The 22957-nt window shown below is 38.6% G+C and overlaps 5 protein-coding genes across 5 annotated transcripts; 1 reads left to right on the forward strand and 4 right to left on the reverse strand.

Moving 5' to 3' along the window:
- Positions 1-2254, reverse strand: LOC128743460 (zinc finger protein 436-like). The gene is made up of 5 exons (XM_053840051.1): positions 2086-2254; positions 1906-2024; positions 662-1844; positions 513-601; positions 1-455 (listed from the first exon to the last, which is right to left on the reverse strand). The coding sequence occupies exons 1-5, from the start codon at positions 2206-2208 to the stop codon at positions 305-307; spliced, it is 1665 nt and encodes a 554-aa protein (XP_053696026.1). The 5' UTR covers positions 2209-2254; the 3' UTR covers positions 1-304.
- Positions 2255-4673: 2419 nt separating this feature from the next.
- Positions 4674-14493, forward strand: LOC128743212 (COMM domain-containing protein 4). Its single transcript, XM_053839742.1, has 3 exons — positions 4674-4782; positions 13660-13800; positions 13869-14493. The coding sequence occupies exons 1-3, from the start codon at positions 4780-4782 to the stop codon at positions 14334-14336; spliced, it is 612 nt and encodes a 203-aa protein (XP_053695717.1). The 5' UTR covers positions 4674-4779; the 3' UTR covers positions 14337-14493.
- LOC128739743 (uncharacterized) lies at positions 14476-16715 on the reverse strand. Its single transcript, XM_053835240.1, has 4 exons — positions 16644-16715; positions 16367-16573; positions 14694-14783; positions 14476-14628 (listed from the first exon to the last, which is right to left on the reverse strand). The coding sequence occupies exons 1-4, from the start codon at positions 16713-16715 to the stop codon at positions 14476-14478; spliced, it is 522 nt and encodes a 173-aa protein (XP_053691215.1).
- Positions 16716-17032: 317 nt separating this feature from the next.
- LOC128739199 (uncharacterized) lies at positions 17033-17955 on the reverse strand. Its single transcript, XM_053834634.1, has 4 exons — positions 17929-17955; positions 17658-17867; positions 17263-17352; positions 17033-17182 (listed from the first exon to the last, which is right to left on the reverse strand). The coding sequence occupies exons 1-4, from the start codon at positions 17953-17955 to the stop codon at positions 17033-17035; spliced, it is 477 nt and encodes a 158-aa protein (XP_053690609.1).
- Positions 17956-18369: 414 nt separating this feature from the next.
- LOC128744305 (uncharacterized) lies at positions 18370-20156 on the reverse strand. The gene is made up of 4 exons (XM_053841184.1): positions 20094-20156; positions 19831-20031; positions 19683-19769; positions 18370-18510 (listed from the first exon to the last, which is right to left on the reverse strand). The coding sequence occupies exons 1-4, from the start codon at positions 20154-20156 to the stop codon at positions 18370-18372; spliced, it is 492 nt and encodes a 163-aa protein (XP_053697159.1).
- Between the last annotated feature and the right edge of the window lie 2801 nt (positions 20157-22957).

The following is a 22957-nucleotide window of genomic DNA, read 5'->3' on the forward strand; positions in this document are numbered from 1 at the left end:
AATTTCGTTTACTTTTATTGTAAGCAGTTTGTTTGATCGAAATCAAATTTACATTTTATCGATTAGCAAATTAAAAAAAAATTAGGCTAACTAGCAAAAGTAATCGGCCTCGATTCTGCATTCCGATCGAACTTGTTGCGATCAGAAATGACCCGATCGACGTGTGTCATAGCATACGTTGTATTCTGATCAAAGCGCAATTTCTGATCGGATCCGGCTCCGATCGGTATGGCGAATATGTATATTTATTAAAAATACTTGTAGTTCATAGTTTCCTTACATTATTCTTAGACAAATGTATCAGTCAGTAGTTTGACTTCCATCCATGCTCCTTTGCTTTATGCTTATGAAAAGAACTAGGATCCACAAATCTTCTACTGCAGAACTCACACTGGTACGGTTTTTCTCCGGTGTGCAATCGAAGGTGAACTTTGAGTGTTGGTTTTCGCTTAAAACTAAAACGTGTTTGTTAGTCGTGTTGAAACCTACAGAATTAAAATAACTATTCATACCTCTTATGACAGTATTCACAAGTGAAATGTTTTGCATCGCTGTGCACTACTTGCATGTGTCGATCGTACGTACTTTTATAGGTGAAGTCCTGAAATTAAAGTTAGGTTAATTTGGAAATCTGTGGTTTATGGGAAAACATTCTAGAAACCTTATTACACTCCTGGCAGTGGTAAGCCTTGACACCTCGATGAATATTTTCATGGTCCTTAAGTCCTAATTTTTTGTTAAACACTCGTCCACAATATGAACAAAAAAACTGTGGCTGTTTGCCTTGATGCGTGTTATAGTCGTGCTTCAGCAATTTCGCCTCTGAAGTAAATTTTTTGTCGCACTTGAGGCATTGATGGAACTCCATGTCTGCATCGGCATGGTCGGTTTGCATATGAGTTAGAAGTTCTTTGTTAAATTTAAATACACGATTGCAAATAGTACAATCATTGCGTTCTACAGCAGGTATTTTACGTCGTTTCACCGTTACACAATCGTTCTTATGCGTCAGACGGTGAATTCGAGCTGCCAATATAACAGTAAATTTTTGTGGACAAATGTCGCAATTATACAAGTGCAGCTGAAAATCGCTGTGTTCTCTTTCGAAGTGCTTTGCCAGCTGACTATTTTTGCCAAAATCTTCATTGCACATGCCGCAGGTTTGCGGAATGAATCTAGCTTGATGACGACGACTTCCAATCATTTTACTTACGTTTTGCATCCGTATTGACTTGCTGGCGCCGCATTTGTGTTCTTTTAAGTGTTGTAGAAACTGAAAATGGCAGGCGCATTGTTGACACTTGTATCCCAAACAGGAATCTTGATGAAATAACAAATCTTCGTTATTCGAAAACAACTCCTCGCAAAACAAACACCCGAAAGGAAATTCGTGACTTCGATAGTGAGAGTTTATGGCCAATAGGTCTTCTAGGCTGACAAGGCATTGGTCGCAATAATAGGGCAATAACGAGCAGTGCTGATCGTTCAAGTGCGAAACGAGCGACGTTCCATCACCAGTAAACCCTTTGCAAATGTAGCAAGTTACCATTTTTAACTTGAAATGTTTTTCATCTTCACTAGTGTAATCGGGATCATTAAAAGAATATTCAACATCATCCACACACTCATTGTTTGCCTCATCATCAGTGCTTTCATAGTACCCGTCGGCATCAGTTATCAGTTCTGAATGCGTTCCGGATTCCATGTTTCGTTTTGATGAGTGTACTTCTGCAACGATAACTGTTGATTCTTCGGTGAGTGGTTCCAGAGGCATCACTGTTACAATGTCAATTGCATCTTTTACTTCATCCGACAGAGGTATGCCTTGAGAAGCTCGTTTTTGCCTAAAAATTGCATTGAAAAGTTTATAAAAATAATATTACGATATTACAAAGCCATTCTTACTCTAAGAACGAACAGAAGAGCTTGTCGGATGTGCGAAATTCGGAAGAAATTGTGTACATAAGTTTGGCTTTCATTTCGCATTCGTTACACACGTTAATGTATTCCTCTGAATTACTTATCTACAAATATAAATGGATATTTTCGTGTTATATTACTATAATCTATTAACGCATAGCAAACCTGGATTCCTAAGGTATCTTGTAAAAGCTCAACGATTTCCGCCAAACTTAGCCGCTCGTATATTGGATAGGTTGCTGCACTGTTTGATAAGCACAGGCGGCATGATTCCGGAATGATTTCCATTTATTTGAACCACAAATTAGCTTGGCTATCAATAATTGTCTCTTTAGCTGTTGAATTTTTGGAGATTTTTTGTGATGTTTTGATGTTTCAGAATCAGAGATGCACGCTAAACTTCTGTAAACCCATAAGTGGGTTAATATAAAATTCGGCCTGCTTAGATCGATTTTCAGTGTACACTTAACACTCTTAAATAAGTTTATCTGTTATTTTATGCTTTGCAGCAATTTTACGAGTCCTAACGTAAATTCATATACAGCAAAGTTTCGTTAATTGGTGGTTTGTTAATTGGGCGGTTCGTTAATTAGGTGTTCGCTAATTGTGACAACTTGAATGTCAAAATTGTATATGGAATTTTCGAGTTTAGAAATTTCTAACAACTGTCAGTCGGCCCAATTAGCGAATCAGCTGGAGTGCAGTCGTGGCCCAATTAACGAATTCAGGCTGTATTGCGCTTTGCAGCTGTAGCTGGATTAATCCAGGTTATTTTCTGTAATGCGAATGTATAGATCATTTTGCGATGACGTCATTTTGCCGTTAAATGACACCACTTGGTGGTTTGTTTACATATTTTTTGTCACATCCAGCAGTTTCGATTTAAAATTTCATGAAGGATTACTGCATCAGTGGCTTTAAAATGCATGTAAGGTGCTTTCTCTTATTTAAAAACTATAAATTTTTATCATTATCTGCCGTACAAAGCTAGAAAACCCAATTCAAAATTTAACACCATGTAAACAAACCACCAAGTGCTGTCAAAAAAGTGTGGTTAGGAGCTCCCGTGTAATGATCTATTGTGCTTTGCAGCTGTAGCTGGATTAATCCACACTCTTAAATGATTCTACCTGTAAATTGGTCGGATTTAGTTAAAGTTAGGTTGAAACTACTCAAAATGCCCTTAAAGTGTACAAACTCAGATTTTGAGTAGTTTTTCAACCAAAAAATTGGTAGAAGGAACTTAAAATTGCATTATTTGTCATAGAGAATAATTCAATTATCGGTAGCAAGTAGCCAAAATTGGTTGAAATTTTTACCCAAAGTTTGAGTTTGTACACTTTAAGGGCATTTTGAGTAGTTTCAACCTAGCTTTAACTAAATCCGACCTATTTACAGGTAGAATCATTTAAGAGTGCAGATTATTTTCTGTAATGCCAACGTATATGACAAAACAAAACAGCAACATTGCAGTTGTCAGTCTTTCTCTTTCTTACTCACAGCATTCGCATTGTCGCACTTTTGGTGCCAGTCGCATTTTTAAACTGCGATGTCCAGTAAGGTGCAAAATGCGGGATATTTGAATGATATTTATCCCGTAGAGATTGCTGACATATACCTAACGCACGCTTCGCCGCGTATACGTATACGCGATTTGTATTGCCCGTTTCTTTGGTAACAAAGGGTGGGAAATTGACACTATTTAAAATTGCCAGTGTCGCTGCAGTGCTTGTGGTAAACATCACACATTTGAAAATTATGTATTTACATTGTATGCGCATATGTGTGAGTGCTCGATTCGAAACGGGAATCTGATTGTCAAACTGAAAAGGCAACTCAATAAAAAATCCTTCCTGCTTTTTCGTAAACCACGTAGAATAAATCACCCGATTTGGTCGATTCAGGATATTTAGTCGGCAGAAAAATTTTCTATTGGGCAATTTGACAGTGTTGTTCCCGTATCCAAGACACGAACCAATAACATGTTTGCCACCAAAATATCCATGAAACATCAGCGACACTGGCATTCTATATATATTGATTATACTGATAATTGTTATTCAAATATCAATTTGCGTAGGACTTGTAAAATTTCTGCAAGGTATAATAACTTTGAAGTCAGCAAAAACCGTTAAAACTTAAGTAAAACTAGAAGTACTCAAAGTATGAGAGATACGCGTTAGCAGCCATCTTGAGTGCCTTGCGACCTTCGAGAATTGTCAAAAGTGAGCCTATAAAGCATTTTACGCTTGATTTTACGTGACAGGAGACATGTTTTCAAAAGGTCGCATAATGCATGTAAAAGGGTTGATCATGCAGGAAGTGATTTACCCACCCCACTGTCACAAATGTCATACCCATACATTTTTCCTGTAGCCAATATCCCATCTAGCCCATAACAAACTTTGCCTCGGACCAAATGTATTTGTGAGTAGCCCGCTCTTACTTCAGCCTCGGATGAATGTGTATTGGTAAGCGCCCGAACAAAGTTACTTTTTTGCTTTTTTTATTTTTGTGTCGGACGTGTAGAAGCGTAAAAAGATGTTAGCCACTTCTTTACCCATCAGTTTCATACGCCTGGATTTTCCCCGTGGGCCGATGGTTGAACCAATTTATATGTAGAAATTTTTAAGGGTGTAGGATTGATAAATATCGATAAAAATGTATCGATAATATTGCTCAATAAAGTGTATATCGGGAATTGCCTAATATTTGTTTATGTTAATGTTTTGATTGATTTTGATTGTTGATTGCAAGAAATTTGCAGCTTATATTTGGGAATCGGAATATTTCGAAGGTTTCGAATTGATAAGAAAGTGATTTATGTTATATTGTTAAAGACGCTTAAAAACTGAAGCTATGGTGAGTTTTGATATTGTCATAGTTTGGATATTAGCAGTGGCAAACTCTTCAATGTTCATAGCAATTATTTTGCTGAACGTTAGTCGCTGGCGTTTTAATTTCAGATTTTTTTCAGAATAATATTTTGATAGGTAGTTATGAATAGCTGAACGGGATGTCGAATGTAACTCTAAATATCACATTTAAAATTACAAACAAATTCAAAGTTTCTCAACTGTTTCTATATGATAGAGAAAAAAATACACATATTTATTTTTATTAAGTATATGTACGTTATGGATGAAACTGGCACATGCACTGACAACTTATCACATATTTATTGCAAGAAAATAGAAAAACAACTTAATAACTTGCTCTAACCTTCTCTGGACGCACTACACCACCGACAGAGGAAACAAAGTACCACGACGAAGTTATGGTTCACATGTGTGCCCTGGTCTATTGGTTACGTTTTCCGCCCCAGGCATGGAATGGATTCCGAATGACGACTTTTGGCTGCCGCTGGATTCGCCCGTTGCTAACACTCCGTTTTCCTCCCCATGGAAAAAATACGGCGCGGTCTTGCCGTTTACCACCCCATGGGAAAAACGGCGGACTAACCTGTCGTTTGTCTGTCCAGGAATTGAGCATATTACCGTCTTGTCGTTTGCCGCCCCATGAGTGAAACTTTTGCTTTGAAACGTATTTTGAGTTCCTCTTTTCAATACTGCTGCTATGCGATGATTGTCTGGGATCACACACCAGTGCTAAGTTGTCTAGTATCATTGTATTCAACACCGGATCGTCTAAGATGCGCGATAGGCAACTGTAGGTTTCCTTGGCACTTTTGCCACAAGTTGAGTTTATAGTTTCTTGAACATCGTCATCTGATGCGATAATTTCTTCAGTTTGTTGCTCCTGACTGGGTAGGCTAACTTCGGAATCTGAAAGCAAAGAAAAACATTTGCAATGAACAGAGCTCTAACAAGACACTGTGGCGCTCTCAGCGAAGACCCGATTTGGCGCTCCTTCGTTTGTTAATTTAGTGTTTTTTTTTTCAAATATATCTTCATTTAGGCCATTTTTGGCGCTTTAACGGAGACCACTCTAGCCAACCCCACGCTAGGCTGCGGGCAATGAAATTTTGCATTGCATGCATTGATAGAATATTAAATTTAAAAGTTTCGAGGTGTACATCCCAATGCATGGCATTAGAGGGCGACGTAGAACTGTATACCAAGAAACTATAGGTATATTAAGAATTAGAAATAAATAAAATTAGAAGAATGATTAGTTATTTATTTTACAGAACTCTTCGGGGGTTCTTGGCACTACATACCGACTTCGATTTCGCTACCAAGTGTTAGGTTACAAGACAAAACAAAGCTAGTGCCACGATCCTATTATATTTAAAGGGGGGCATAGTACCTTTCACACCAATTTTCTTGCCTTTAACATTTATTTCTCGATAACGCGAAAGGTGAATCGATTCGGGTTTTTTGCATTCTGAACATTGCATTTTATACTAATACTAGAGGACCCGGCGCGCTACGCCATTCTAAAAAGGGGATAGATGCATAATGCTGAAGATTTGCTTAATTGTAATCTTGCAACCAAGAGCTTTCTTTTTAACAAGCCAAGATATTCCTAAACCATACCGCAAATTTCTAATCCGACGTAACAATTTGGGTGTTCTGTTTCTTTTTAAAATTAATGTTTAATTTGTATGAGAGCCCTCCGCTCCCCCCCCCCCCCTTTAGAGGGAGGGGGTCACAAACTACATTTACTTTACTACACTTCCATTTTCTTGATCAATTCTCGAGTTATGCAGAAAGTTGTGTTTCATTTGTATGGGAGTCACCCTTCCAGAAGGGAGAGGGGCCTCAATTAGAGGTGTGCGCCGGTCAGATTATCGGCGGCGGCGGCGCAGGAATAATTTTTATTCGGCGGCGGCGGCGTCGCCGGCGTGACGCCGTTCGTTACTATCGGCGGCGGCGTGCATCGGCGTGCGAGTATTTCACACCGTTAAAATACCGCATTTCGTATTAGTTTAAACAAAATCTTTTTAAAAACCGGACTAAAGTTGACAAGTAAAACAAATCTTAATAATGCTAATCTATTTATTTTTTATTTGTATGTTTGTGAATACGCAATATGGTAGGTAGGTACGGGTACATAAAGGACAGGAAAAGTTTGGATACGCACCCCATCTTTCGATTTTATGCCATACATATTAACGTCTGATTGCTATAGATCGAATTTAAATTTCTGCTTTCTGCCTATGTGTTTTTTTAAATTAAGGGATATTACATGCATTGCGTATAATAGACGACACCTAAAACTTTGCGGGTGAAATCGGCAATGTTGCAAATCGAGCGAGAATTAAAGTATGCGCAGTCTCATGCGAGCGAGTATAAGTAGCATCCAACGTTTACGCAACGACGCAAGCGCACGATACACAATCGTCGATGCTGCGTGCATGCATCCTACTACCTACTTACTAGCGAGCGCATAGCTTCAAAGTGTCTTTCTGCACAGCCCACTCACAAAGCCAACAACTCGTGAGAAGCCAACAACCTGTGCGGGCTAGCGGCATACTAGAATATATGGATACATATTTTACGTTTTTTTCCTTTTTGTTCACCTTACGCCCTCACACACGCGGATAAGACTGCGAGCCCTCGCGAGTGATCGGTGTCAGCTGCTCGGATTGCAATTACGAGCGAAGGCGGCAACCGTGGTCGATAGTTGAATACACACTCGCAAAAACTTGTCGCAGGGCATGAAAAAATAAGAGCGAGAGTCCCAAGGAGATGCTCATGCCGGCGTGTTCGTTAGAACAAAAAGGCGCGTGTAAGAAAATTAGACCCCACGAGTGCGGGCTTGCATCACTGGAAATCAGTATCAGGGTAAGACCGGCACCTAAGTTTGTCAGTTTTGAAGAAATGGCTTGGTGACCGGACAATCTGTACCTATAAAAATGGATTTCTGTCCGTCTGTCAGTATGTTCCTTATAGAATCGAAAACTACTGAACCGATCGGCATGAAAATTTGCATGTAGGAATTTTTGGGGTCGGGAAAAGTTCTTATGATGGTAAGAGACCCCCTCCCGCACTAAGAAGGGGGGCTCCCATACAAATGAAACACAAATTTCTGCTTAACTAGAGAACTAATCGAGCAAATCTAACTCATCCCCTTTTTAGGAGGGGAATTATGATCTCTCCCACCTATAAGAGAAGGGCTCCCATACACATGAAATACAAATTTCCTCATAATTCGAGAACTAATCAAGCAAATGGAACCAAATTTGGCATGTGGGGGATTTTAGTGGCATGAATTTATTTTATGAAGGTTTGAGACTCCTCACCCCTGTGGTAGTGGGGGCGGACTCTCATACAAATGAAACAGAAATTTTTGCGTAACTTAAAAACTAATCGAATTCGAGAAATTTTAGGCTCTTCCTTAAAACCACAGACAAACAGACATAACACTCGTTTTCCATTCTTCGTACCGATTAAACCGTTATTTCAAAATTGGGCTTAGTTGGGAATGTCTCCGTTTTGGTCAAAGTGGCGCTTTTTGACAACAGAAGGGGAATTTTCTATAAAAAAAACTTGCTACTTCGTGGGATACCCATGTTGCTATTTGATATTTGGGAATGTCGATCATAGATGGTGCTAGTGTTCAGGCTAAATGTGAGGTACGATAATTTTTGTTGATTTTTCTTCCAAGAGTTATATCAGTTTGTCTGTGATAAAACATTAGTCAATAACAAGACCACCAGAAACTACCTATAGTAACACTAGATGATTCAGGGCGAGACGGCCGCGAGTGTTGTCAGCGACCTGCCGTCGGAAGTGCCGTCCACTGCGGAGGGTAGCCCCCAGGATTTATGTACAGCACAGTTTAATTTTTGGCAATACGAAGTTTGTCGGGTCAGCTAGTAGTTGTATATACGGTATATAAGTGGTAGCCATAACAGCCGTAACATTGAATAACATCTGTTTTCTCTGCAAAAGACTGTAAACGAGTTGCAGATCATTCAAGAATTAGAGGTTAAAACGTACTCGCGACTCGCGAGTCGCGAGTCCATTCAGTCGGGTCCATTTCGCGTACATCCAGTCGGCGGCACTCGCATTATTTTGGTTTATATTTCGATATTTGATGGTTCATATCGGTCATGACGTCTTAAAATATCTAAAGTAATGAATACTAACAAGTTCAGTGTATAAAAACACAATTGATGCTATTCTAGTAAAAGTAAGAGTTGCCGTTCTTACCCTCACTGCCAAGGAAAGTAATCATACCTCCCAGACAAAAAGCAATGTTTAAAAAGAAATTAACACCGGGAAGCAAGACAGAAGTTTGACGGAAAATGTCATACTGAAGTTTATTTAAGTTAGGTATTTTCGATTCGCTCTCAGTTGGATGCACGGCAATACTCAGGGTACATCTACGCAGCAGTTAAATTGAATCTAAATTAAAGGTACAATATAAGAATGAATTCACAAAACGGGTTTACTATGTGCTGTCAACATTTTGACCCGCATTTTTGTCAATGTTGGGTTATATCGTCGGCGTGTGAAAATGGCCTCGGCGGCGTGGGAAAAAGGACCTAGGCGGCGCGCCGGTTCTAAATCATCGGCGGCGGCGGCGCATGCAAAAGTGTCGGCGGCGGCGGCGCGGCGCGGCGGCGCACATGTCTAGTCGCAATCCGTCATCGAAAAAAAATTTGCCTATAGTAATTCAAAATAGGAGCGTTTTTTGTCATGAAATTACTAAGTGTAAGTAACTATACTGTAACTATACCTATAGGTATGGATTATATCTTCTATCTATACCTATAAAAATGGATTTCTGTCTGTCTGTCTATCTGTCCGTATGTTCCTTATAGACTTGGAAACTACTGAACCGATCGGCGTGAAAATTTGCATGCAGAGGTTTTTGGTGCCAGGGAAAGTTGATCTATTGTGATATCGCACGGGTGTTTGCTGTATGACCTACACTACATTTCTTTTTGCTATAATCGCTATTGAATGAGCCATATGCTTATTAAATTTTATGCGTGCTTGTGTGGGGTTTACCCGTCTTCAAAGCTTGATTTACTTTACCCACTTATCCCTGCCAGTACTATCCCATATTATAGCCGTCCTTGGCGAGGACTCATTCGTTCCTCTGACCAGTACACTTTGCTATAGGAGGGACTTTTGCACTGTCAAGAGGTTTCAGTGGGTAAATTTAGAATTCAGCATGAAGGAAGGATAAATGAGGGGCCTGAGAATAAACCCATGCTAAAGTCACTTGACATCGAATGGCTTGATTCTACTAAGATTCGAACCCACAAGCACTTGCTTGTCGAAGCAGATTCGGTAACCTTGCGGTTACGGTGCCATGCGGGGGTCTGAGGAGGCATGAATTTATTTTATGATGGTTTGAGACCCCTTACCCCTGTGGTAGTGGGATAAGGCCTCTCATCAAATAAGACAGAAATTTTTGCGTAACTCAAAAACTAATAGAACTCGAGAAATTAGGCTATCAATAAGTCAATAAGGCTATTACAAATATTTTATAAAGTTTTTATCCTCCCAGTGTTGGGCAACTGAAGTGATGGAGAATTTTTTAATCGAGCAAAAATAACGCCTTTTTACCTAGCTCTATTACTTTCCTTCAGTTGGGTCCGAACGAGCGACAGCGAGTAAGGAGAGGATCACCCCTGCGAAATGGTACTTTCAACGAAAAAGTTTTCCGTGAAATGGTGCATTCTGCTTAAGGTTTTTCGCGAAATGTTAAACAATCACGGTGAATATTGTTACCCGCTTTATTATCCGCTTTCTAGTTAAGCAATGGAGGTAGTTGTTTTCTACTTTATTGTGAGGAAAAAATTTGCAAAACTCGAGATTGTGACAAAGATCATCCGAGATTCATGATTTATGTAAAACACAGTTTAATTTGTGGTAATACGAATTTTGTCGAGTCAGCTAGTATACATATGATATTAATTTAAAATTTCTTGAAAAGGAACAATTAGGTTTACATACACATACATAATATGTAAAAAATCGGAGCACTTTTTGTCATTAAATTGCTAGGTGGATATTTACACCTGTACACGTGTAAACGGTTGGTCAACATCCGGATATTAGATGACGATTAAAAGCTCAAAAAAATTTTGACACGTTTGTATACAAACGGTTGAATTCGCTTAAATTCGGCTAAATAACGAGGATATGAAACCTTATGATATTATTTCATGAGGAACATACCGAAAACGAAGTATAAAATATGAAAATGGTACTGCTGACCCGGTTGATCAATTCAGGGTTAAGATTGCATATAAAACCATATTTTTTTACCAAATTGAAATTCCGCTATAAAGGCTTTCATCAATAATTCGGGAAAATCACAATTCTAGCTGTCGTTTACATTTTTCAGACACCGTTTGTAAAAAAACTCAAAATTATAGCCTGCACGTGGACACTCTCCTCAACCCTGTCACGCGTTATAGGTTCATTCATTTGCATATAATTCTGTATTAAAGTATGATGATTTATTCGGAAAGATCAAAAAGTAGGATGACGTAGCACAAAAAAAAATTAAATAAAAAATTTAGAATATCTTTCCAGTACTTGCTTTCATTATCATTGCTGTATCGCATTTTTCTCATTTTTTCTATTAATTAGATCACATTTTATTCCCCCGTTTTTTCCAATAAATCACTGCATTCATTCTTTTCATTCACTGTTGCTATTTACTCAACCAACGATCTGCGATCTTTGCACATTGGAATTTTTTGATCGCTTTTATTCATGGATAGGGGACTTCACCGTGATAGAGTGTTCCCACATAACTGAAATCTTGTTAGTTCGTTTATGTGTTCTAAACATGTGTAACTAAAATTGTAGTTTCAATTACATTTTGAAAACAGATTTTGTTGTCAATCAAATGTTTACATGTTTTGTGTTGTGGCACTTTTTAAAACTTAGATTTAGTTTTTATATCTATATCTAACTTACACTTTTTCTTGTTCTCATCAAGCTCATTCTGATCCACAAACTCTGCATTTCTCAAATTTTTATTCCATTCATATACGGCACACACATCGTCCAACTGAAAAAAGTTATGGATTATATAACTACGGTAACGGTTCAGCAGCATGCCATAGAAAACGTTTCTTTTGTTAATCCACTCACAACCACCGAGAATATCGTATAATATGTAGTTATTTGAATCCAATTGTGAACAGCTGCATCTGGCAACTGCCGCCAGTAGCGTCAGTGCCAGATGTAATACTATTGTCATTCTGAAGCAATATATCCTAAATATTGCGATGAAATTTACACGAAATGCTCATATCCATCGAGCTGCTACTATCGGACGTTTACTGGTTTAGCTAGAGTCGCTACGAATCCTTTTATAAGCCAGGGTCCTCCATTCTCGGTTGATGGCGCAATTGTGCGACAGAAGGAAATCGCTTCATTACAATACATCGCACACCTTCTCTAGCCGTGATTGCATAAAGGTCCCACCTGCGAAAGAGTGCCTTCCAGCTTCCAGCAAACAGAACAAAATTTTGTTTTTTTTATTTGCTTCGAAAGTTTGTAGTGCGATTTGTCGTTTTTTAGTATCTGTATTCCAGCACAATTTTGTAAACATTTTAAAAATTATGGTTGCGCATTTAGTAATCATCTTATTTGATTTTCGCTATTGCAGGCTTTTGACATAAACTCAGGTACTTTTTTGAAAAATTGTAAAGTTATTAAATGGGACATTTATGCCATTTTTATTTGCTTAGTTTCAAAATGCCTAATATTATAGCCCTGCTTTGCGCTTACAAATTCTTTCAAACGTAAAAAACTTATCACTTCGGTATCATTTAAGAGTTAGGTGGAGTAAAACGTCTAGTTTTATCACGTTGCTATCAGTTTGATAAAATAACAAAATCTTGAACGTTCCATTCTTTGACAGAATAAAAGGAAAAAAACTGCATTGCCATCCAGATTGCGAGTATGTTGCCTTTGATAAACATTTTCGTTAGTGTACAGATATCCTAAAGCTAAAAATAAAGATTCATAATGACGCCGCTTTACTCCGTTCCTGTTAAATTGTTCATTGATATGGTTCATTTAAATGTTAGTCGACCTGGAAGTGTTTGAGATCAAGTCAGCCTGCGTACATCTTATTTCTTTCATTTGGACAATTGCTGCTGCCAATAGGACGGGCGGGATATGAAAGCCGTGGGAGGTAAAAATGGACGTCGCGCAAAGATGAAAAGCTTCGTGCGTGGCGTCATACTCAAAAGGCTTCACCTTTAAAGGCATGCAAACGAACTACTGAACTGTATCTAATTAATGGATAGTGGCTATCGTTGTACGAATCTTAATAGCTGTGATAAATTTCCCCTCCTCTAGCAGTCTTACGGACGATGCTTGATTATGAGAAAGATGTTCGTAAGTATCATTTTTGAACGCCGTTCATTAAACTGTTGATAGGGCACTTCAACGGTTCTCGTTAGAGTGATATCTGTCACTTATAAATAAATAATTCTCCATTGTTAATATTGGAAGCGAACTAATTTAAAGTAATTAAATAAGATTTTGTCTAAAATTTTTGTGAATGCGTCATTTCATTATATATTATGAAGCTTCGATATAAAGTTACATTAAGTTTTTAACGTATTTACTTGAGCTTGAGATTAGATTAGGTACTTCTAACATGTCAGTACGTAATTAAGTATAAAATTAATTTGGGAAAATTTGTTTAAATTAAGCTCGCCCATTCGGAGTATTTGAGTAATATTTTATCAACTTATTAACAGCTTTGCGATAATAAATTGAAGTCCCAGAACGTCATATTACAAAGAATGCAATGTGTATCCATTATTTTCCATTTTTCCCATAGAAATTTCGCTTTTGTGGGGAAGGTGACTGCCCGGATTGGGTCCTGGCTGAGATCCATTCCAATTTGGCAGTATTGAACTCACACCAATTACAATCGGCGGCTGAGTGTGCAGCCAAATGCCTTTTGGGAGAGGAAGTCCCGGTAATCTCTTATCACTTTTACTATTATAATAACTGGCCACATTAACGGTACTGTTTGCTAACTCACAGGAAGATGACGTTCGTTCGATTTTTGGCGTGCCGAAAGGTACGATGGACACCCCGAAGGCCGCTTTTGCATGCATACGTTTTCTACTGGTAAGTGCTGCTCGGTTCAATACCGAAAGTTCCGTATTCGGTACTGAACTACAGCAGTTAGGCTTGCCGAAGGAGCATACTACTGCCATGTGCCGCGTCCTAGACGACTACGTCAGTCAGATCCGAGCCAAACTGCGTCAGTCAAGTTTGACGATTAATGAGCTGGAAAGTGTTACGAGTAGCGTTCCGGAAAACACGATTGATTGCATTCAACTTCAAATCGGAATTAAAAATGAAATTATTAACGGAGTGCCTCAGCGAACCACCCACGCAATCAATGTCAATCGTAGTGACATTCCAATATTATTGAGAGAGATGAAAACGGTTAGAGGTTTAATGGAGGAATATGATTATGAGGGAAAAAATAGTGACCTAAAATAATTATTGGATTTTCGGTTTTAGTCATCACATAAACGTTTGCTTTATTTTTGAAGAATCCAGCATAGTATTCAAATATTTCTTACATTGGTCAAGTATTTTAACCACGAATAATTTCACTGACAGGACTATTTTCATTTAATTATGATTCCCGAAACGGATCCAGAGTATGATTTAATTTCTTGTATATACGTTTAAGGTACAGACATAGCACGTGGTCTGCCCAGTTGCCGAACTCTAGGTAGTACTTTACGCTTCGACGGTAGAAATCCAACTTCAACAGGCCAGCCTTCATCTAAAACAACAACAATAATTGTTAATTCTGCTTCAAGCTTTCATAAATCGTCACTGTTATTGTACCTCACAATAGCGCACATCGTTTAGCCGGGCTGGAGTATGATGAACTGTGTAGTAATGCCGAAAGAGTTGAGAAGATTTTTCGAACAATATCTGTAAATAAGAAGAAATTTTCAGAAATGGATGCAATGCAAATCAAACTACAGTTTTAGACGGGAAAAGCAAAGCAAAATGTTTTATTCATATGGCCTAATATCACAATTGAGTATCATTAGTATGGAATAGCTGTAGTTTCAACAAGACGGCGCAACATGTCATACCGCACATGCAACAACTGATTTATTGAAGCATTTGGCGATCGAAAAATTTTGCGTAATGGCCATGGGAAGCCGCTGGCTTACGCCGCTAAGCCGCATACCATTGACACCTTAGGTTACCGCCAGTGTACAAACGACCTGCAACGCGACGCGATTGTGACTTGCAGCAATTTTACGCGCTCAACTCAAATTCATGATTGAATATTAATTATCTTGTACACATCGATACATTGAAGATATGCTTGTCAAACAGTAGGTGTACAAGAGCGTCAAATTGGAGGTGAACAGAGGCGTCAAATAGCTAAATTACCAATGTGTGTGTGAGACGCAGAAAAAAACCCGCGCCCACGCGAGGAGCATATGGGTACGAAGAGCACGTAGAGTTATGTTACATGTAAGCATGAGCGAAGTAAAAGAGCAGCTACTCTCTCGAGTAATTGATTGGATATCGTTGAAATAGTGGATAGATTCTAAAAACGGTTCGTTTACTCCATACGATAAAAGAGATTCCCTTATTCCTTGAGCATTTCAAAAGACCGCAAGTTCAGAGTCAATATAGGATGTCAGTAGGTCGCTGATGAAACACACCATGGCATACCACTGAGTCAAGGTGGATTAGCATGCAGCGATCAACATAACGAGACAGGTTATATCGGTCGCTCGATGGCAGGGTATAACATAAACACTTAGAAACAATACAGCATTTGGAAGTGTTTAAGATCATACGATTTGTTTTGCACTAAGCTGCAAAGGCCACTAGTTGTTGTCGAAGAAAGAAACCATTACTTAATTTGTTGATGGCGTAATATTGCTTCAAATCGTCAATGTGAGATTTTTTTCAACAATTCAGCATAATATTTGCATCATTAATGCATAACAGTTAAAGAAGTAAATCAAGGTGGTTGCCTTGTGGTACTCCGGACTTAACACCCAAGATTAACTTAACTTAACTTAAGATGAAACTAATCTTCTATATTAATGGACATATTCCGTACCGTCAGGTACTAACGCAGCCAGGAGTGCTTGCTACCATAAATTCTTAATCTTTCAAATTTAGCCAATGTGAATTCATGATCAGTTTTAGCAAAGGCAGTCGACTGATCAATATAAATAGGAATATAGGGGAACTCAGTGTTCAAAAGCTGCTGGCAATGAGTATCTGTCAGAATTTAAAATAAAATAATAAAATATACAATTAAAGGGAAAAATTATCATATTTTTTTCTATATCCAGTTGAAGTTATGTGTAGCTGATTTATTTAATAAAATCAAGCGATAAATTTGATCGTCTTTGTATAAGTTAGTAGTACCTGCAAAGATTTGCAAAAATTAGACCATAGTCTAATCAGATCTTTTGTCTATATAAGTCACACTCGACACATATATAAGTCACTGTCGACTTTCCACTCGACAAACTTACATTACAGCACTTGATTTCAACAGTTGGGAGTGACACAGGGCGTAGGTACTCCGTTGAAACTGTGGTATATTTGTACAACAACTCCGTAAGCAATTCTTCCAGTTGCCACAGCAGCATTAGAAATTCTTTATCACATAGATCCCAAGTTTCGATGATACTATCGTAATGCTCGAGAAAGTATTTCGTTTCCACGATAAAGTTATACACCTGAAAAGTATACGACATATCTCATTTTCTCTGGACCTCGTCTTCGAAAGCTACCTTGACGATTACAAACCAATCTCCAGTTGGCGACATCCTCGGGAGTCTTCGCAATACGCAAGTATTTAACGGTATCCTCCAAGATCATTTCACCCACTTTCCGTCTCAGTTCAGAATGATTACTAAATTCTCTTCATGCAGCGAAGGTCAAACGAAAGTTCGGTCAAGCTTTTTGTAGGAGAGCCAATTATAGGGTACATTATATAGGGATAAACGAAAGTGTGGTGGTCATCGGTGAGATTGAAATCGTTTTTTCACAAATTTAAGATATAATTAGAACTTGTTTATTGTTTCTTAATATAAGTTCGACATTCCATTCTATCCATTCGCTCCTTGGTCACAGTTAACTTACACGATACCGTTTAACTTATACATAAAATCATCCAATCGCGGATGAGATTGATCTCACAGAGTGAACGTGTCTAGTGTGATCATTATCTTCTTCAGAATCTTCTTCAGATACAAACACAAATAACGATCGGCGACCGTTCCGTACTGCAGATATTCGTTCACCCGCCGATTGAAGAAAGCAAGTTTGACTAAAGCCGATTTAAGCTTCGTAGAAAGATGCGGAGAAAAAATATAGGAAAATTTATCAGACCAGACAGAGAAGGAACAAATTCGATCGCGATTACCTCACAGTTGTCTGTTTCCTCGAAACCCGATTTCTTGTGACGACACGAATGATGGTGCAGCCTCAGATCCTTGACACTGTGAAACTCTTGCTGTACGATATTCCGAAAGAAACAAAGAAAGAAAGAGACATTAGTTGTTTATTCACCATAGGCAATCTATAATTAACTCCGTTTGGATTGATTTCGTTTTGGCAGCATTTTCAGGAAGATCTATACTAATGCCAATCGTTCAAAAGTTTCACTACAGCTTACAAAATAGTGGCGCCTACCGAATGTTTACGGACGAGTTTGTAGGAATGTATAGATTCAGTAAAGAAATGAAACTTTGTGATCAATTTTATCGATAATGGATTATCATCAATTTGGTTTCACTACACAAGGTTTGCAAAACTCACCCCGCAGCACTGCAGATTGAAGAAGTGTTCATGCTTACGCCCGCCCACACCGTCTAACGAAAGGGTGGTGAATTTTCCCAGGAGCTGCGTTACACTCTCGTGGATCTCGATCAAATAGTGCAGAAAGAAATTCCCTGACAAATCCCAGTGGCTGATAATCGAGTCGAACTCGTCCAAAAAATACTTTGTTTCTGATATGAACTTCTCAACCTGAAAACGGATATCATTACGTAACACGCACCTCAATCCACACTATATACACAATACCTACATCTTTGTTTTGAGCGATTTGCTGCATTCTTTTATATTTAGTCGACCACCTATTTTGAAAGTGAAATTATCTCCCGCAAGAAAAAAATATAGATTTTCCTCCAAAATACTGTGGACTTTCTGTGACTAAGATGGCTGCCACACGTCGAGAGCGAACGGAAGCTAGAGGCAAACTGTGCAAGCAGCGCACTTTCACCCTGTGAAGAAAGCTGTGGGAATAGGAAAATCGTGCGATCGTCGCATTCGACGCTCATTTCCGTTTGACCATGATGTGCGAAAAGTGCGAGGTAACGCACCCTTTTTTTGACGATTGGCGACAATTATTCGCGTGACTAGACGAGTCGAATAACTTAGATTCTTCAAGGTGCACTGGGTTAATTGGAAATAGGTGAGTTTCGGAAAGGGTTGATGATTATTTTTAGATCTTAGTTAGGATTGTTTATTAAAATTTGAGAGAATTAGATATTTTTTTCAATACTCTTTTTAAGTTAATGATCAAACTAAGAGTGTATTCCTGACCAAAGGTTATGTATTCCTTCAGCCGATGACGCATGTGATCCAATTTGCCAAGTGCAGCTTTTAGCTAGAATATGCAAAAATATTTATGAGACAATCGATATACTAGTTTTAGTTTTTTTTCGTTCTATTAGATTTTTTTTCGTTTTTGTTAAATAATGGGAGTAACTTATTAGGATACGGTAGGACCAAAATATCCCATTTTCTCGAATCAATCTCTTGTTTTTGTGTGTTGACTTATTAATGAAGTCAGGAATCAGGATGAATAACGATAGTCTTTCCATAAGACGAAGGAAATTGTGGAAGAAAGTAATGGAACATAGATGTTTGAAGTATCTCCAGGGCGGGACAAGACGTGAAGGAGAAAGAATGGAAAATTAGAAAAGGGGAGGGTTATTGAAGCAGCATACTCTCATAGGTTCGTAGTATGTTCCTTTTTACTAAAACATGAGTTGTAAAGGACAGGTAGATAACAGTCTACATCGATTTTAAAGCCGCTTTCGACCCGTTACCCATGAATTCCCAAGTACCATTAACGAAAACATTGACGCTGCGCCATTGCTGGACTGTAAACTAAAAACAACTTGGTTTCTGAACCTATATGTAAGAAACGGAAGTCATATATTGTTGATAGGCAGCCCTACATACGAATTGCCACATTTACGAACCAGCCATTTGTGCCGCAAGGTAACCTGGGCTCTTTGTTATTTCCAGTATTCGAGAACTCGAAAAACATTCGAAAAAATTGCCCACTGCGCCATTGCTGGAGAACCTATTTACGCAGAGAATTTTTTTTCTTATCCTCTATAACATTTAAAGGTTTTGAAAAGCCCAGGGAATTTGGACAGTATACGGCAGTTGGGCCCAGGCCTACCAACTTTATCCAAGCGAACAAACGCACCTATTGGCGCCAGTCCGCGAACGAATTATCGAGAGAAACATCGATGAGTACTCTTTGGATCACAGCCCGGAAAATTTTAATGTGTTCAACGAAAGTTCAAGCCAGTGGACATACGACTTTGCCAGGAAAGTATACCCAGACTCTGGTTTTGCGCAAACCATAATTGGCGAAGTGTTTCTGGATCACGGCCAACGCCACAGATAGGAATATATTATTTTTGATTGTTGATTTTTCTGTTACCCTCTTTTCTTAAAGCAATAATGGCATAATTTTTAATGTTTTTTTAGGATTCTACTTTTCATACATCTAGAATGTTTCGATGAAATTGCATAACTTACCTCAAGTATATTAGTGTATCGTTCAAATCGGCCATTATGGGCAGCTTTATAATGCATCCTTAAATCGCTAGCTTCATGGAACTGCAACTAAAACCGAATGCATCAATATGTGATATTAATATTAAGATCAAATTATGTTTATGCTCACTCCACAGCAGAATAATTCTTTATCAGTTTTTGCCCGCTCATCATCGTACGGCAGGGCATCGAATTTCAGCAGCAGCTGCTTTATTTGGGCACGAATATCTCGTAAATAACTGTGGAAAACTCCACGGTAGATGTCCTTGTGTAAAATTATCTGGTCATATTCTTCCAAGAATTTTTTAACGTCGTTGCTTATTTTGTCTAGCTAGTGTTTCGATGAAAAGTGTCAATATTTGCGGTGATTTGTGGCTTTCAAAAATAACTTACATTCCGATACTTGTGACTGTAGTTGTACACTGGTGTGTGGACGTAAGCTGTAACTCGGACCATTCTCTATTACCTAAGATAAACTGTTCGCGATGCTTTCCCGATCGGAAGTGAACGTGGCAGTTTTGAACAGTCGTAACAGGAGTCCCGTTCCTACATTACAGGTTAAAAATAAAACAGGTTCGGAGTACACCTGATTATATACAGTCAACTTTCATTTATTGCACTAAACTCTTAGCCCACTCGGTGAAAGATTTTCTTTAACTGGGCTGAGCTTTCAAAGCTGAGAGTCGATTTGAGGATTTTTTTGTTGAAATCGTCGGGGAAACATTTAGGGGGAACAAAATTTATGTACTAAGAAATAGAACAAAACAATTATATTTTTGTTCGATGATCGAAAGGATATAGTCACATTAACCTTAGGTCATTCGTAGGGTTGCCAAATGGTCTGGTTTTGGCCGGGCCAGTCGGTTGTTGACCTGCAAAGCTGCTGGTCGATCAATCTGGTAAACAGGCCTGTTTTCTGACATAAGACAATGAAACAATTATTGAGACAATTGACTATATTTGGATACTAGCTGACCCGACAAACTTCGTATTGCCACAAATTAACCTGTGTTGTACATAAATCATGAATCTCGGGTGATCTTTGTCACAATCTCGAGTTTTGCAAGCCCCCCAGTGGGCGGCACTTCCGACGGCGGGTCACCGGCAACACTCGCGACCGTCTCGTCCTGAATGATCTAGTGTTATTATAGATAGTTTTTGTGGTCTTGTATTGACTAATGTTTTATGGAAGAGTCTCGAATTTCTCGAGTTCGATTAGTTTTTGAGTTTCGCAAAAATTTCTGTTTTATTTGTATGAGAGTCCATATCCCCCTACCACGGGGGTGAGAGGTCTCTAACTATCATAAAATAAATTCAAGACTCCAAAATCTCCCACATGCCAAATTTGGTTCCATTTGCTTGATTAGTTCTCAAGTTATAAGGAAATTTGAATTTCATTTGTATGGGAGCTCCCCTCTTAAAACGGGAAGGGGTCGTAATTCACCATAGAAAAAATTTCTGCCATCTAAAACTCCCACATGCCAAATTTGGTTCCATTTGATTGATTAGTTCTCGAGATAAGAGGAAATTTGCATTTCATTTGTATGGAAGCCCACCCTCTTAAAGGGGAGATGGGCCATAACTCGCTTTCTAAAGAAGAGAGGGGTCTCAATTCACCATAGAAAAAAATCTTGCGTCCAAAACCACTTACATGTCAAATTTGGTTCCATTTGCTTGATTAGTTCTCGAGTTATGAGGAAATTTGTTTTTCATTTGTATAGGAGCCCCCCCCCCCCCCTCTTAAAATGGGGAAATCCATAGAAAATATACCATAGAAAATATTCTTGCCTACAAAAACACCCACATGATAAATTTGGTTCCATTTGCTTGATTAGTTCTAGAGTTATGAGGAAATTTGTATTTCGTTTGTATGAGAGCCCCCCCCCTCTTAAAAAGGTAAGGGGTCCTAATTCATCAGAGAAAAAATGGTTGCCTCCAAAAACACCCACATGCCAAATATGGTTCATTTGCTTGATTAGTTCTCGAATTATGAGGAAATTTGTATTTTATTTGTGTAGAAGCACCCCCTCTTAAAGTTGGGAGGGGTCCTAATTCACCATAGAAAATATTCCTGCCCTCGGAAACTTTCACATGCCAAATTTGGTTTCATTTGCTTGGTTAGCTCTCGAGTTATGAGAAAATTTGTATTTCATTTGTATAGGAGCCCCCCCCCTCCTAAAGTCCTCCTCGAGTTCGATTAGTTTTTGAGTTTCGCAAAAATTTCTGTTTTATTTGTATGAGAGTCCATATCCCCCTACCACGGGGGTGAGAGGTCTCTAACTATCATAAAATAAATTCAAGACTCCAAAATCTCCCACATGCCAAATTTGGTTCCATTTGCTTGATTAGTTCTCAAGTTATAAGGAAATTTGAATTTCATTTGTATGGGAGCTCCCCTCTTAAAACGGGAAGGGGTCGTAATTCACCATAGAAAAAATTTCTGCCATCTAAAACTCCCACATGCCAAATTTGGTTCCATTTGATTGATTAGTTCTCGAGATAAGAGGAAATTTGCATTTCATTTGTATGGAAGCCCACCCTCTTAAAGGGGAGATGGGCCATAACTCGCTTTCTAAAGAAGAGAGGGGTCTCAATTCACCATAGAAAAAAATCTTGCGTCCAAAACCACTTACATGTCAAATTTGGTTCCATTTGCTTGATTAGTTCTCGAGTTATGAGGAAATTTGTTTTTCATTTGTATAGGAGCCCCCCCCCCCCTCTTAAAATGGGGAAATCCATAGAAAATATACCATAGAAAATATTCTTGCCTACAAAAACACCCACATGATAAATTTGGTTCCATTTGCTTGATTAGTTCTAGAGTTATGAGGAAATTTGTATTTCGTTTGTATGAGAGCCCCCCCCCTCTTAAAAAGGTAAGGGGTCCTAATTCATCAGAGAAAAAATGGTTGCCTCCAAAAACACCCACATGCCAAATATGGTTCATTTGCTTGATTAGTTCTCGAATTATGAGGAAAGTTGTATTTTATTTGTGTAGAAGCACCCCCTCTTAAAGTTGGGAGGGGTCCTAATTCACCATAGAAAATATTCCTGCCCTCGGAAACTTTCACATGCCAAATTTGGTTTCATTTGCTTGGTTAGCTCTCGAGTTATGAGAAAATTTGTATTTCATTTGTATAGGAGCCCCCCCCCTCCTAAAGTGAGGAGGGGTCCCAATTCATCATAGAAAACATTTTTGTCCCCAAAAACACCCACGTGTCAAATTTGGTTCCATTTGCTTAATTACTTCTCGAGTT

The sequence above is a fragment of the Sabethes cyaneus genome, chromosome 3, assembly GCF_943734655.1.
Source record: "Sabethes cyaneus chromosome 3, idSabCyanKW18_F2, whole genome shotgun sequence".
Lineage (NCBI taxonomy): Eukaryota > Metazoa > Arthropoda > Insecta > Diptera > Culicidae > Sabethes > Sabethes cyaneus.